The sequence below is a fragment of the Budorcas taxicolor genome, chromosome X (genome assembly GCF_023091745.1).
Source record: "Budorcas taxicolor isolate Tak-1 chromosome X, Takin1.1, whole genome shotgun sequence".
Classification (NCBI taxonomy): Eukaryota; Metazoa; Chordata; class Mammalia; order Artiodactyla; family Bovidae; genus Budorcas; species Budorcas taxicolor.
This window is the reverse complement of record NC_068935.1, coordinates 20024197-20040475: the sequence shown is the minus strand read 5'-3', so window position 1 is coordinate 20040475 and position 16279 is coordinate 20024197. Positions and strand designations below refer to the sequence as shown.

Genomic DNA, 16279 nt, shown 5'->3' with positions numbered 1-16279 from the left:
AAAGAGACACGTGTACCCCAATGTTCATTGCAGCACTGTTTCTAACAGCCAGGATATGGAAGCAACCTAGATGTCCATCAGCAGATGAATGGATAAGAAAGCTGTGGTACATATCCACAATGGAGTATTACTCAGCCATTAAAAAGAATACATTTGAATCAGTTCTAATGAGGTGGATGAAACTGGAGCCAATTACACACAGTGAGGTAAGCCAGAAAGAAAAACACCAATACAGTATACTAACGCATATATATGGAATTTAGAAAGATGGTAACGATAACCCTGTATGCGAGATAGCAAAAGAGAAACAGATGTATAGAACAGTCTTTTGGACTCTGTGGGAGATGGAGAGGGTGGGATGATTTGGGACAATGGCATTGAAACATGTATAATATCATACAAGAAACGAATTACCAGTCCAGGTTCAATGCAGGATACAGGATGCTTGGGGCTGGTGCACTGGGATGACCCAGAGGGATGGTATGGGGAGGGAGGTGAGAGGGGGGTTCAGGATAGGGAACTCGTGTACACCCGTGGCGGATTCATGTTGATGTATGGCAAAACCAATACAATATTGTAAAGTAAAAAAAAATAAATAAATAAAAATAAAATACAATAACATAAAAATAAATAAATAAATAAAAAATATTGACCTGTAACTGACTCACCACTGTCACTCTGGCCATCACCCTCCTCTGAATTCAAAGGCTGTTTTCCTGAGCTATGTCCTCGCCTTGCAACACAGTATCTCGAAGAAGCAGGAACCATTGTAGAGGGCCCTCCATGATTCTGTACCAAAGAGATACACACAAACACAATGCCCCTATATAGTCAGAGAAAAAGCTACAAATATTTAAAATGTACTTCAGAATCAAAAATATGCGAGGAAGTAATGATCAAGAAAACAAAATTTTAGCCCATACTTATATAGGCAAGTCCATCTCTAAGCCTCTTCTGTTGCTGCTGCTAAGTCACTTTAGTCGTGTCTGACTCTGTGCGACGCCATAGACGGCAGCCCAACACGCTCCCCGGTCCCTGGGATTCTCCAGGCAAGAAAACTGGAGTGGGTCGCCATTTCCTTCCCCAATGCGTGAAAAGTGAAGTCGCTCAGTCGTGTCTGACTCTTTGTGACCCTGTGGACTGTAGCCTCCTAGGCTCTTCTGTCCATGGGATTTTTCAGGCAAGAGTACTGGAGTGGGGTGCCATTGCCTTCTCTGACACCTCTTATGTAAGGACAGCTTAAAAAATTCCCTCTCTAATTTTTAAAAGCTCTAAGATGAAAATTCATGTTTTCTAGGAAGGGCTTTATTTGGTAATTTGCAAAATAGCTAAAATGTATCCACATTACATTTAAAAAAAATAAAGTAAATAGCTTTGTGAGTAAAACTTTGAACTACTTACAGGTAAAGCTGGATAAGCAGTTTCATCCCCTTCTTCAACTTCGTAAAATGTAATGGTTTCTTCCAAGCCCCTGGGCATTTGTCCATTCTCTGGAGCAAAGCTAAATTGGCATTCCTTATTCATACAATGCATCTGGCGGTGACTACGTCTAAAGGAACTTAAGTTTGCAGAATTAGAAGGGGATAAAAAGATAAAATATGATACTAACTTGTTTCTAAATTTCTAAATACTAGTTCAAATGCCTCTATGTTGACACTTTAAAAATATTAGTCCATATATTTATTGCATAGCAATAAAGTCAAACTCACTCATTTTCTCTAACCTTCCACACTTAAAGTTCACTTACCGAGATCTATAGAAGTTATCATAGCTCTGGCAGCACCTTTTACCTGGACCAGGGTAAAAACCGACTTTAGGGCCTGCCATGTTGTGCCTGTTTATAAAGCGAGATGAATCCCTAAGAATAGGGGGGGAAAAGCAGAACTCTTTTTTACTGCTGTCTGAGTAGTCAGTCTTTGTAGTTAAACAGAATTAACGTATCTTTCTAAAAACAATCAAATTGAAAGAGCTTTGCTTTCCTCACTACTGACATTAGGCCTATCCATTGTTTTTAATTGAAGTACAGCTGATTTACAATGTTGTATTAATTCCTGCTGTAAAGTGACTCAGTTATATATATATACACACATACATTCTTTTTTCCTATTCTTTTCCATTATGGTTTGGCCTATTCATTATTGATAGATTCAGTGCCATATACATGGCACTCAGCTTGATGGCATTCTATCTTCTAGCATGTTTTCAACTGCTCCATATTCTCCTAGACTGTGAGAATACGAGTCTTCCATAAGTTTGCCAAGAATTTAAGTATACATCATTTCCATTCTCTATGTCCCTTCAGGTAGAGATTGTAAGAGAAATCTAAACTATTAAGATATTTCCAAGTTCCACCGTAATTCTGCCCAGGAATTATTTCCAATGTCTAAACAGAGATGTACATTATCTTCAAAGTTAGTTAAGACCTACCTGGGCATCCCATATCCCCGACCTTGTCTCTGAGATGAATGTTGAGGATGAAAATGTTCATTAGACATAACATTGCCAGCTGTCTGTGAGTAGTGCATTGGAGGGCCATGCCCATAAGGCATACTGTGCTGAAGCCTGGGTGGGAGAAGGGGTTCTTCCCTGCTGTAAGCCATAGTCATATAAACCTCTTTCCCTCTAACTTTCTTGAACATCTTCTTCCGTTGCTTCATGTCCATCTCTGACATAGCTTTCAAGAAAACAAAGCAGTAAGCAATAAGCTTCATAACCAAAGCAAAAGGTCCAAGGTATCCCACAAATGTCTAGAACACTCAGATGTTTTTCTAGGAAATCCATATGAATACAGGGGAAGAAATGTCTGTATTTTCAAAGGATGTACTAGAAAAAAAAAAGGATGTACTAGGTGTTCCATTTGGAAGGGCAAAATGAACAAGTAACTTCTGTTATTGATGGACATCTCAGCACTGTCTTTAGTACAGGCAACTTTTGTCATCAAAACAGTTAGTCATTCAATTTCCTATGTTACTATTATCCAAGAAATCATGCCTATTAATATCTCTGGTTGCTTCCATGAGATGCTTTCCTAGTTCTTTGAGAAATCTTTTCAAGTTTTAGAGATTAAAGTCCACCCCAGCTTAAGCTTAAACAAAGTCACCCACACAGTAGTTCTCAGGTAGGGACAATTTTGCCCCTTCCCTCCTTGTGGCACATTTGGCAATGTCTGGAGACATTTTTGGTTCTCATAACTTGGAGAAGAATGCTGCTGGCATCTGGTGAGCAGAGGCCAGGGATGCTGCCAAGCATCCTATAATGCATAGGACAGCTCCCTACAACAAAGTATTATCCATCCCAAAACTTCAGTAGTGTCAAAGGAGGAACTCTAAACCAGGATAAGACTTAAGTTACAGCTTTAAAAATAAGTGCAATGTACGTAAGTACAAGAAGAGGACAATAATAAAACTTTTAGTATACAAACCTATTTCTGGGATGTAGCCCCCAGAAATTTTCTGGTAACTTCTTCCTTTCCTACTGGGCATAGCATTCCAGGCAGGAACAGGTGTCACTTGGGTAACTGGTTTTAAGTCAACTAGTGGAACAACATGCCTTAAAGGTAGAGATAACAACATGAAGCCACTGCAAAACAGTCAATTCTCATTTTATACACATCCCTCCTGCTTCATTTTCAAGTGTTTTCTACTTAAACCTGTAACCCCTAGCCTCCTTATTGAAGTTTTCTTTGTACATTAGAAAACTAAGAGCAGTTTGTATAAATTCATAGCTGTTTTTAATATAAATTTATTTAATTGGAGGTTAATTACTTTACAATATTGTATTGGTTTTGCCATACATCAACATGAATCCGCCACAGGTATAGCTGTTTATAGCACATAAAGTAGGAAAGATTGTGGTAGACTAGTTTACAAATAATTGCTGCCTCTCCTTGGAGAAGGATTTTATTTTCTCACCCCACTGACTTTAGGCTTAATTATGTAACGTATTTTGGCCAGTAAAATGTGAGCATATGCTTTAAAAGTCAGCACATGGTTTGTCAAGATTTCATTTTCCACCTGCCTGTGATCATGGCAGCATATGTCTGGATAGAGCCCTTGTCAACCTGGGCCCCTTTGTTGACCTACTATGAACATGCTAAATGAGAAAGAAATGAACTCCTTCTTAAGTTTGCTGAGAGTCCGGTTGTTAGGGCAGCACAGCCTAGTTTAATGGTTCTCAAAGTGGACCAACAGCATTAGTATCACCTGGAAACTTATAACAAGTTCAAAGTCTTGGACCCCACCACAAACTTCCTAAATCAAACTTTGGGGACAGAACTCATCAATCTGAATTTTAACAAGCTCTCCATGTAATTCTGGGGTATGTTTAAGTTTGAGAACGAATGGACTACCCTAATTTGATATTGGCAGAGGCTCAGTTAGCAAACTAGTTTTCAAATTAGTATAAATTTATATCAGAATTTTGTTGTACTTATTATTTCTAATAAGTTGGCTATTACCTAGGATTTCAAAACTTATGCATAGACATACTGAAATTTCATACTTCATCACATGCTTTTACAATTCAAAATAAGTCATCTTAGGCCAGTACCAGATATAACTTTGTTCTCTTACTAGCATCCTGGTAATTCTCAATTTAAGACTATAAAAAGGCATCAAGAGCCATAGATTTTAATTAATTGAACAAATTATTATATTCTTACTTTTCTGCCAGCTCTTCAATGAAGACTGTTACTGAACTGTTTTCATTTCCAACTTCCTGAATATGAGCATTATAATATCTTCCACCTGATTCCAAGCGAACCTGAAAGAGGGGAAGAGACAGTAAGAACACATCTAGTCTTGAGTCTATCAGCAGATCTGGCTTTTGCTAAGCAAAAATACTTCTCCTGAAAGGGAGTTCAGTATCTACTTATTAAAGCAGCTGATAATAAACACTGCCAGTCCAGTTCAATGGAGGCAGCACAAGCTGAACAAGCTTTACACTTTACATATAATCACAAGTTTGTAATTAAAACCTAATATAAACGTTAATTAGTTTTGTTAATCACATATTAATGACTAAAACCACAATCGCAGAAAAACAAATTACTGATTCTTTAAAGAAGAAACTAACCTGACATTTGTCTCCCAAATAGTACTGTCTCCCAGCATACTCCATATAATCAGATTTTTGAAGTTCTATTAAAAGAAAATGAAGATTCAAGCTCAACTGAACTGGTTCCTTTCCTGTTTTACAACAGTTCATTTTCTAATTTGTTTTTACCACAGTGTTCTTGACAATGCTACCAATCCCTATAATATAAAATCTGTAGGGAAAATGTCCAGAAGCAGGGTTCCCCAACCTCCGGGATCTAACGCCTGATGATCTGAGGTGGAGCTGATGTAATAATAAAAATAAAGTGCACAATACATGTAACATGCTTGAACCATCCCAAAACCATTCCCCTCCCGGTCCACGGAAAAACTGTCTTCCACGAAATCAGTCCCTAGTGACAAAAAGGTGAGGGACCACTGTCCTGAAAGGTCTTTCCATCACTCTTAACAGGTTATTACTGTGGTCAATTTAAGGAGATTTGCCAGAATAGTTCTGTGCTTTAAGACACAAATAAGTGGAAACTTGGAGGTTGTAATCTTAGAATTAGTCATACACCAATAAGGTTCAATTTGAAAGTAACACTTCAATTTTTTAAGAAAAGAAAAAAAAAGAAAAAGAAACACTATGCAGCTTCTTCAAAGCAATACAGTTTTCCCCTGAACAACATGGGTTTGAACTGCAGGGATCCACTCATATGTAGATTTTTTTCAATAGTACTACAAATACCAAGGTTGGTTGAATCTGAGGATGTGGAACTGTGGATACAGAGGAATTGGGAATACTGAGGGCAGACTACAAATTATATCTGGATTTTCAACCGCCTGGAGGATCAGTGACCTTAACCTTCATGTTGTTCAAGGGTCAACTGTATTTTTAGCAATTTATTGTGTTCTACAAAGTATTAATCTCATTCTAGATTATTAACTTTACCTAGGCTCACCACCAAGGTCCAAGGAGTTGAATACGAAACATTAAAGGCTACACTGATGGCAGAACTTTAAGACCTAATTTGATCAACTTAGTTAATAAGGAGAGAGAAGCAATTATCTATTTCAAAGGTTGGCAAATTTTCTCTGTAAAGAGACAGATAATAAATATTTTAAAGAATGTAGGCCATACAGACTCTGTTGCAACTATTTAAATATGTCATAAAACCTTATGGTCACTGAAAATTGAATATAATTTTCATGTGTCACAACATATTGTTCTTTTAATTTTTCCCTGCCACTTAAAAATAGAAAACCATTCTTGGTTCATGGACCATACAAAAACAGGTGGCAGATTGGATTTGACTCACATGTCACAGTTTGCTAACACTTGACCTATTCATCTATCATCCATCTTAACACATTAAACTTAAGTGGAATTTATTTCCACTTACAATTCTGGTACTCTCAAAGTTATCTAAGACGGAGTCTTTGCAAAGTTGAAGTCCCTGATGAACTAAATGACTCTAAAAGATCCCTCACCAATTCTATACCTATTTGCTTCCTCCTTTGGACTTAAATCATGTATTGAGTAGGCTAAAAAGTACCATATAAACATATAAAAGTGTTTTTCATAACCATGGTTTGAAAACATCTCTTATTTTAAAAGAATTTGCAAAACTGTTCTCCTAGATCTGTCAGGATTCAAAAATATCCTGTTATTTCATTACCTTTTCTGCTGTCCAACCAAACATCAAATTCTACATTACGATAGATTTCTGGATCCAGGGCTTTGAGCACCTTATAGGGGAAGAGCATCTTTGATGGATTTTCTGGAGACTAAAACAAAAATAATCATGCTACAACTCACCATCCTTAAGTCTTCCTTCTATGAAGAAGGAAGAAAAAAGGTTCTTTTCCTTTTTATAAAACTCTGTACATATAGGCCTTTCCTTCTTTATTAAAAGAAATAAAAACCACAATAAGTTTTACTGTGTATTTTAAAAATCAGGAGTCTAAATAAGTAATATGCAGAAATCTAAAAGGTTATAGATGACAGAAGGGAAATATTTTCTAAAGCATCCAATAACTCAGGACATATATAAACCAATGCAACACAGACAAGAATTAAAGATTCAGTCAGGGCTATTCAACAAGTCTCATCTTGATATACACACAGAGGTGCAAGTGTTTCTGTACCCTAAAGTCACCTGGACAAATCTGAAAACTACTTCATTCTGAACAAAATCTGTTACAATTTCCAAAGACTTAGCTTTTTCTTCTGCTTTCCTAGAATGTCATGGTATTCCATACTGTTTCCAAATTACCAGCACTTGAGGGCATACACAAAGATTGTTCTAGTAATATTTGCCCTATTTAGCTAGTCTCAAACTGAAGGTCTGCTTGATTTTAGACCTATACAGATTGGTAAAATTCCTCTTGCTTCTCTAACTAGGATTACTGCCTATTTTCTTTGAGTGAAACAGGAATAAACATTATTCTCTTTAATGACAAAAAGAAACCTTAGCAACAGAAGATTGACTGCAAACCAAATATCCACCAGGTTTCTAATATTACTTTAACTTGAAAACAACAGCTTCTGAAATTTCTGAAGTGTTCAGAGTAAGCTTTGGAAAAAAATTACAACTCCATAAGAATAAAAATTCAGAGAACATTAAGCACACATTTTACATTTTCAGATCAAGACTTCCACAAAGGAAAACATCAGCTCCTCCCCCACCCTATATAACTAAAATGGACCATCTGACCTTTACTAGTTTAACTTATAATATTGCAAGCCAAGATTATGAAAATTATTTGCCCTAGAAGATCTCAAACCTTTGTTTCGTCTGTTCCTTGATTGTACCCCTCTGGTATATTTTCAACATTGCAGCAGGCACCCCACTCTTCAGTCCTAATTGAAAAGATTTAGAACAAAGAGCTTTATATAAATGCAATAGCTAAGAAGTCTTAAGTCTAATGACTATATCACCACCTAGTGGTAAAGTAGTTCAGTTCTAAAAATGAGGCAAATTTTTCATCCCAACATCCCAACATTATGCTTCTTTTTCTTAAAGTACGTGCTACAGACACCTTCTGTATTTCAATCCTCCTGTGCGGAAAAAATCTTAAGATGGTCCATATGGTCCCCACAACCTGGTGTTCACATGCTTGTACGATTCCCCTCTAAGCCTGCATCTAATGAATAGACAGGATGTATATCATTATATACATGATGTATAGTATTCTTGCCTTGAGAACCCCATGAAGAGTATGAAAAGGCAAAAAGATAGGTCACTGAAAGATGAATTCCCCAGGTCGGTAGGTGCCCAATATGCTACTGGAGATGAGCAGAGAAATAACTGCAGAAAGAATGAAGAGACAGAGCCAAAGCAAAAACAGCACCTAGTGGTGGATATGACTGGTGATAGAAGCAAAGTCCAATGCTGTAAAGAGCAATATTGCATAGGAACCTGGAATGTTAGGTCCATGAATCAAGGCAAACTGGAAGCGGTCAAACACAGGAGATGGTACGAGTGAACGTTGACATTTTAGGAATCAGCAAACTAAAATGGAATGAGTGAATTTAACTCAGATGACTATTATATCTACTACTGTGAGCAAGAATCCCTTAGAAGAAATGGAGTAGCCGTCATAGTCAACAAAAGAATCCGAAATGCAGTACTTGGATGCAATCTCAAAAACAACAGAATGAACTCTGTTCATTTCAAAGGCATGCCATTCAATATCACGGTAATCCAAGCCTACGCCCCAACCAGTAAAGAAGCTGAAGTTGAACGGTTCTATGAAGACCTACAAGACCTTTTAGAACTAACACCCCCAAAAGATGCCCTTTTCATTATAGGGGACTGAAATGCAAAAGTAGGAAGTCAAGAAACACCTGGAGTAACAGGCAAATTTGGCCTTCGAGTACGGAATGAAGCAGGGCAAAGGCTAATAGAGTTTTTCCAAGAGAACGCACTGGTCATAGCAAACACCCTCTTCCAACAACACAAGAGAAGACTCTACACATGGACATCACCAGATGGCCAACACCAAAATCAGATTGGTTATATTCTTTGCAGCCAAAGATGGAGAAACTCTACACGGTCAGCAAAAACAAGACCAGGAGCTGACTGTGGCTTAGATCATAAACTCCTAATTGCCAAATTCAGACTTAAATTGAAAAAAGTAGGGAAAACCACTAGACCACTCAGGTATGACCTAAATCAAATCCCTTACAATTATACAGTGAAAGTGAGAAATAGATTTAAGGGAATAGACCTGATAGACAGAGTGCCTGAGGAACTATGGACAGAGGTGTGTGACATTGTATAGGAGACAGAGATAAACACAATCCCCAAGAAAAAGAAATGCAAAAAAAGCAAAATGGCTGTCTGAGGAGGCCTTCCAAATAGCTGTGAAAAGAAGAGAGGCGAAAAGCAAAGGAGAAAAGGAAAGATATACCCATTTCAATGCAGAGTTCCAAAGAATAGCAAGAAGAGATAAGAAAGCCTTCCTCAGTGATCAGTGCAAAGAAACAGAGGAAAACAGTAGAATGGGAAAGACTAGAAATCTCTTCAAGAAAATCAGAAATACCAAGGGAACATTTCATGCAAAGATGGGCTCAATAAAGGACATAAATGGTATAGACCTAACAGAAGCAGAAGATATTAAGAAGAGGTGGCAAGAATACACAGAAGAACTGTACAAAAAAGATCTTCACGACCAAGATAATCACGATGGTGTGATCACTCACCTAGAGCCAGACATCCTGTAATGTGAAGTCAAGTGAGCCTTAGGAAGCAACACTACAAACAAAGCTAGTGGAGGTAATTGAATTCCAGTTGAGCTATTTGAAATCCTAAAAGATGATGCTGTGCAAGTGCTGCATTCAACACACCAGCAAATTTGGAAAACTCAGCAGTGGCCACAGGACGCGAAAAGGTCAGTTTTCATTTCAATCCCGAAGAAGGGCAATGCCGAAAAATGTTCAAACTACCACAGAATTGCGTTCATCTCACATACTAGCAAAGTAATGCTCAAAATTCTCTAAGCCAGGCTTCAACAATACATAAACTGTGAACTTCCAAAGGTTCAACTTGGATTTAGAAAAGGCAGAGGAACCAGAGATCAAATTGCCAACATCTGCTGGATCACAGAAAAAGCAAGAGAATTCCAGGAAAACATCTACTTCTGCTTTATTGATTACACCAAAGCCTTTGCCTGTGTAGACCACAACAAACTGGAAAATTCTTAAAGAGATGAGAATACCAGACCACCCGACCTGCCTCCTGAGAAGTCTGTATGCAGGTCAGGAAGCAACAGTTAGAACTGGACATGGAACAACAGACTGGTTCCAAATAGGAAAGGGAGTACGTCAAGGCTGTATATTGTCACCCTGCTTATTTAACCTCTATGCAGAGTACATCATGAGAAACACTGGGCTGGATGAAGCACAAGCTGAAATCAAGACTGCCAGGAGAAATATCAATAACCTCAGATATGCAGATGACACCACCCTTATGGCAGAAACTGAAGAAGAACTAAAGAGTCTCTTGATGAAAGTGAAAGAGGAGAGTGAAAAAGCTGGCTTAAAACACAACAAAACTAATATCATGGCATCTGGTCCCATCACTTCATGGGGAAACATACATGGGGAAACAGTGGCTGACTTTATTTTGGGGGGGTGCTCCAAAATCACTACAGATGGTGACTGCGGCCTTGAAATTAAAAGATGCTTACTCCTTGGAAGGAAAGTTATGACCAACCTAGACAGCATATTAAAAAGCAGAGACATTACTTTGCCAACAAATGTCAAAGCTATGGTTTTTGCAATAGTCATGTATGGCTGTGAGAGTTGGACTATAAAGAAAGCTGAGTGCCGAAGAACTGATGTGTTTGAACTGTGATACTGTGGAAGACTCTTGAGAGTCCCTTGGACTGCAAGGAGATCCAACCAGTCCATCCTAAAGGAAATCAGTCCTGAATATTCATTGGAAGGACCAATGCTGAAGCTGAAACTCCAATATTTTGGCCACCTGATGCAAAGAGCTGACTCATTTGAAGACCCTGATGCTGGAAAAGATTGAAGGTAGGAGGAGAAGGGGATGACAAAGGATGAGATGGTTGGATGGCATCACCAACTCCATGGATAGGAGTTTGGGTAAATTCTGGTAGCTGATGATGGACAGCGAGGCCTGGTGTGCTGCGGTCCATGGGGTTGCAAAGAGCTGGACATGACTGAGTGACTGAATTGAACTGAACTGGTATCATTACATAGCATAACAATGTAGTGCCTGTCTTGCTGATCTCTCTCTCTTTTGTTCACTATAAGGAATCAGCCATGTTCACCAACGCCATGCAGCAAGGAGCTGAGGGTTATCTCTGGTTGTCAACAAAAAGCTGAAGTTCTTAGTCCTAGAGCTGCATGGAAATTGAATACCACCAAGAACCACCTGGATTTTTCCCCAGTCAAAGCTCCAGATAACTCAATCTTGATCAAAACCCTCATTACATTCTTGTGACATCCTAAGCAGAAGACCCAGCTAAGCTGTGCCCAGATTCCTAACCCACATAAACTATGAGATAAGAATATTGTTTTAAGCTCCTAAGTTTGTGGAAATAGTTATGTAGCAGAAAATAACTAATACACCTTGCCTTCCTACTACTTTAAGTTTCTGTAAGCCTCAGGTTTTTTTTTTTTAATTGGAGGATAATTGCTTTATAATGTTGTGGTGGTCTCTGCCATATACCAATGTGAATCAATCATAATTATATATATTATATATATATGTGTGTATATATATCCCCTCCCTCTTGAACCTCCTTCCCTTCCCCCATTCCACCCCTCTACGTCATCACAGAGCACCAGATTGGGCTCCCTGTGTTATACAGCAGCTTCCCGCTAGTTATCTATTTTACGCATTGGTAGTGTATGTATGTCAATGCTAATTTCTCAATTTGTCTACCTTCTCCTTCCCCTACTATGTCCACCAGTCTGTTCCCTAAAACTAAGCCTCAAGTTCTTAGGATGAATAATCAGTGAAGCACGAAGCAACTTCTACCCTGATATAAATGGTTGCCACCCCCCACACCCCTAATACAGTCATCTCTTGGTATCCATGGGAGATTGGCTCCAGGACTGCAGGCAGGTACCAGATTCAAGATTCTCAAGTCCCTCATGGTCAGCCTTTTATATCCATAAGCTCTGCATCTGGATTAGGAGTGCTGACTGTAAGTTTGTTTGTTTTTAAAAAAAAAAAAAAAAAAAAAAAAACCTCTTTATCCAAAAACAAGAAAAAACCAAGCATTAAACATTCAAGAAACAGAACTGCAAGACAACAAAAAGGTTACATCTGACTAGCACCAAACCTATCTGAATTCCAGACAGAAGAATCAGGAAGAAATATAAAATGACAGCTACTTTATGATCTCAAAGTTTCTGACTAAATCTTTTCAACACAGCTGCTTCCTAAGAGGCCACACAATGTATACTTCTAGTGAGTACCAAAGGCAGACACTCAAAAGCGCCTAAAACTCCCCTTTAGCCTGAGAGATTCTTTTCTAGTAGCTGGATGTATGTGTCAAGTAACCACTATGAACCTCAGTTACCATCTACAAATCGATGTACTGATTTAGAACTAGTTGTCACCACCCTCCCCCGCCCCCACCCAAAGTGTAGTCATGGCCTACCTGTACAGAATATTTGGGTATACTTGCTTAAAAAGTAGATTCCTGGCCCTATTCTGACCTTCAATTTTAAAAGGAGGCCCCAAAATGTGCCTTTCTAAACAACCACCCTAAGTAATTTGTATATAAGTTTGAGAATCATGGGATTAGATAGTTCTAAAGTTTCTTCTAGCAACTAAAAAACTGATTCTGGAGTCAGACTCGAGATTTGTCAGGAGGGGAAAATTCCCCCCCACCCCTCTTGAGTTCTTCTGGCTGGACTAAAAATTGACACAAGACATATTAACAGGAGAAAAGGAATAAAGAATGATTCTGACTTGGATCAAACACCCAAAGTCTGGGTGTTTCACAATGCAACATATCTTTTGGTAAAACGTCTCTTCTCCCATTAAAAAATACATGTGTGTGTACATGAAGTTGGCCCCTTCATTTCAGCAGGTTCCACATTCTCAGATTCAAACAACAGCAGATGGAATTGGTTGAACCTGTGGATGCAGAGCCAATGGATATGGAGAGGGCCGACTGCACATACTACACCATTTTATATAAGGGACTTGAGCATTGAGCGTTTTGGTGTTTGCAGAGGTCCTGGCACCAATCCTCTGCAAATGTTGAGAGATGACTGTATAGAAATAGTCTAAATCACAAGCCTGCCAGGTCCCTTTCAATTTCCAATGATGCACAGACAAGATGATCCTATAGCTGACATCCCTCTTCCCTTTGTTACCTATCTTGAGTTGAACTCTTGTAGTCAATATGGACATCCTCATTGCCAGTCACAGCATTGTTCCTGTTCTTCTTGGAACCACTTCGAAACAACTCAACTGCAGTCTTCAACTCTTCTTCATCCACAACAAACACATCTTTATAGAGAATTTCATACAATACAGCTAAAGGAAAAAAAAATAATCAAGACTCCAGTTCAAGAGTTTTTCATAACAATGTGAAAATAGCTATAATCCAGTATACAAATTCAACAGGCACCAACAGAGTTTTAGAAGAGCTATTTATGGTAGACCCCCCAATTTGAAGATTGGCAACAAATCATCTGAAAGCACACCCAAACATTTATAAAGCCTTCACATACCTTGACAAACAGCTGCACTTGACTGAAATTGCTTTGAGTACACTGAATCATAATGACCATTACTTGAATAGCAGAGTAGAATCTGAAAAAAAAAGAAAAACACACAGAACAAGTAATGCTGGATATCTTACAACTCTGAAATATTTGAAGCTGCTAATCAGAATCAAAATTTAAGGTATTTGCTTTAAAAAAATTTTTTTAAGTAACTTTCAGATTCCACATGTGATATCATACAGTATTTGTCTTTCTCTGTTTGACTCACTCCACTTAGCATATATGTCAATTAAATCTCAATAGAGCTGGGAAAAAAGCAAGTTTTAAAATCTAAATACAGATAAATGAAACTTGCATGCCATTAAAAGATTTTCTGGACAGTGACCTTTATTTACTTTTATTTTTTAATAAGTGAAAAGAATCTGAAAAATATATATATATAATATATATAACTGAATCACCCCACTGCACACCTGAAACTAGCACAATACAGTAAACCAACCATGTCCATAAAAAAATATTTTCCAAAGTGGTTATGCAATTTATACTCATACTAGCAGTATACTAGAGAGTTTAAGTTACTCAAGATACTTGACACAATTTTCAATCCTTTTATTCTTTTTTAAACTGTTTTGAAGTTGTTTTTGTAATTTTTTGTTCCTTTCTTCTGTTCTCTTCCCTTATGAGCCAATGACTTCCTCTAATCTTAACATTTGGATTCTTTTCTCTATTATGTGAGTATATTTATTATAGATTTCTGGTTTGCAGTTAGCATTAAATTTATATATGGCAATTTATCTACATATACGTGATGATTTTAAACTGCTGATCTCTTAATTTCAGATGCATCTTATCAACTGCATTTTTACCCTTCTCCCCTAACTACTGTTTTGACATCATATTTTACATCTATTTTATGTATCCCTTCACTGATTATGGATATAGATATTTCACTACTTTGTCTTTTAACCTTCTTACCATCTTTGTATGTGGTTGATTTCCAAAAAGATGTGGTTTATACACACACACACACACACACACACACACACACACACACCAGAACATTACTCAGACAAAAAAAATGAAATAATGGCATTTGCAGCAGTATGAATGGACCTAGAGATAATCATGCTAAGGGAGGTAAGACACTTACTTTTAAATGTCAAGATTAAAACCACTACTAAGGTAACACTCTGAGCCTCAATAACATTCCTGATAATATACCACACAAGTCCTGATTTATAAATTTGCAAAAGACGGGAACTTTTACAAATTGAGTGAATATAACAGAAAGCCTAACAGAAGTCAAAAGATATAGCTTAGCTTCTAAAAATGGAGAAAACAGGACAAATACACCAAAATCCCAAACTTAAAAGACTATGGGGAATAATTTCAATTTATTCAAAATGTTATTCACTATATTGTATAGCAGTGTATCAATATGCTATATAGGAGCAATACTACTAAACCTCCTCTTAAATGCAAATACTGCTTGGGGTGGGTGAAACTTTGCAACTTAAATTTTGTTGTGTTTTACTTTAGCTTGATATGCCCTCTCAGAACTTTGAAATGGATTATATTGATAGAGTTGTGATTTCAATAAAAAAAAAAAAGACTAGGGAAGAATAATAGACCTGGGGTCAGAGAACTGGTTTACTGGGAGAAATTAGCCAGGGTAGTGTAGGAAAGTAGAAAAAAAAGAGTGCTTATGATAATTTTCTACTAAGGAAACTTTGTGACACTATCCTTTTATAGATCACAGAGAATTCTCTTTGTTACCTCATGTTGGTGATGCCAGAGGTGGCTTCAAAATGAAACAGACTTGATCACTTGGGATTACATCCCTTACACAAGATAGAGGTTTTTGAACAAAAATTCAAAAAGGTCTTAGACAGATTTATATAAACAGATTTCATCATATGGAGCCAGGGAGCATTTTTACTGAAATAATTTGGTTAGTAAGCCTGGCCTTTAAATTGTTTGAAAAAATTAGAGATTGAAGGAATCAGCTAACAAATTAACTCTTGCTTCTATGCCTTTGCATATAGTGTTTCCTCTGAATAGACCACACTTCATATTTGTTAGATTCATTTTTTGGATATTCCACTTAAATATTACAACTACCATGAAACTTTCTGTACTCCCTCAAGCACGTGAAGGGCTTTTTCTTCTATGCTCCTTGCATCTATTTCTATTATAAAATATATCACTGCACTGTATCATTTACATGTCTGTCTTCATAAGAAAAAGGCAAGGATTCTGCTTTATTAATTTTGGTATCCCCAAAGCCCAGTCAATTGACTGGTACACTATAGGGGCTTAATGTTTACTGAACAAATTGACAGTACTACTGGTAAAATAGTATTTTAAATACTATTGATGAAAAAAAAAAAAGGGAAGTACTTGACTTTCCAGGTGGCACTAGTGGTAAAGAATCCTCCTGCCAGTGCAGGAGACATAAAAGACACAGGTTCAATCCCGGGTCAGGAAGATCCCCTGGAGAAGGAAATGGCAACCCCCTCCA

The 16279-nt window shown here is 37.6% G+C and overlaps 1 protein-coding gene across 1 annotated transcript in view; it reads right to left on the bottom strand.

The window, feature by feature from the left end:
- The window catches only part of ALG13 (ALG13 UDP-N-acetylglucosaminyltransferase subunit), a 79318-nt gene that overhangs the window by 32874 nt on the left and 30165 nt on the right, over window positions 1-16279 (bottom strand). Inside the window, 11 exon segments of the mRNA XM_052663151.1 lie at window positions 669-789; window positions 1402-1558; window positions 1748-1858; window positions 2428-2674; window positions 3422-3549; window positions 4661-4761; window positions 5074-5138; window positions 6713-6821; window positions 7821-7896; window positions 13402-13564; window positions 13762-13843. Of these exon segments, the coding sequence (XP_052519111.1) occupies window positions 669-789; window positions 1402-1558; window positions 1748-1858; window positions 2428-2674; window positions 3422-3549; window positions 4661-4761; window positions 5074-5138; window positions 6713-6821; window positions 7821-7896; window positions 13402-13564; window positions 13762-13843 (1360 nt within the window).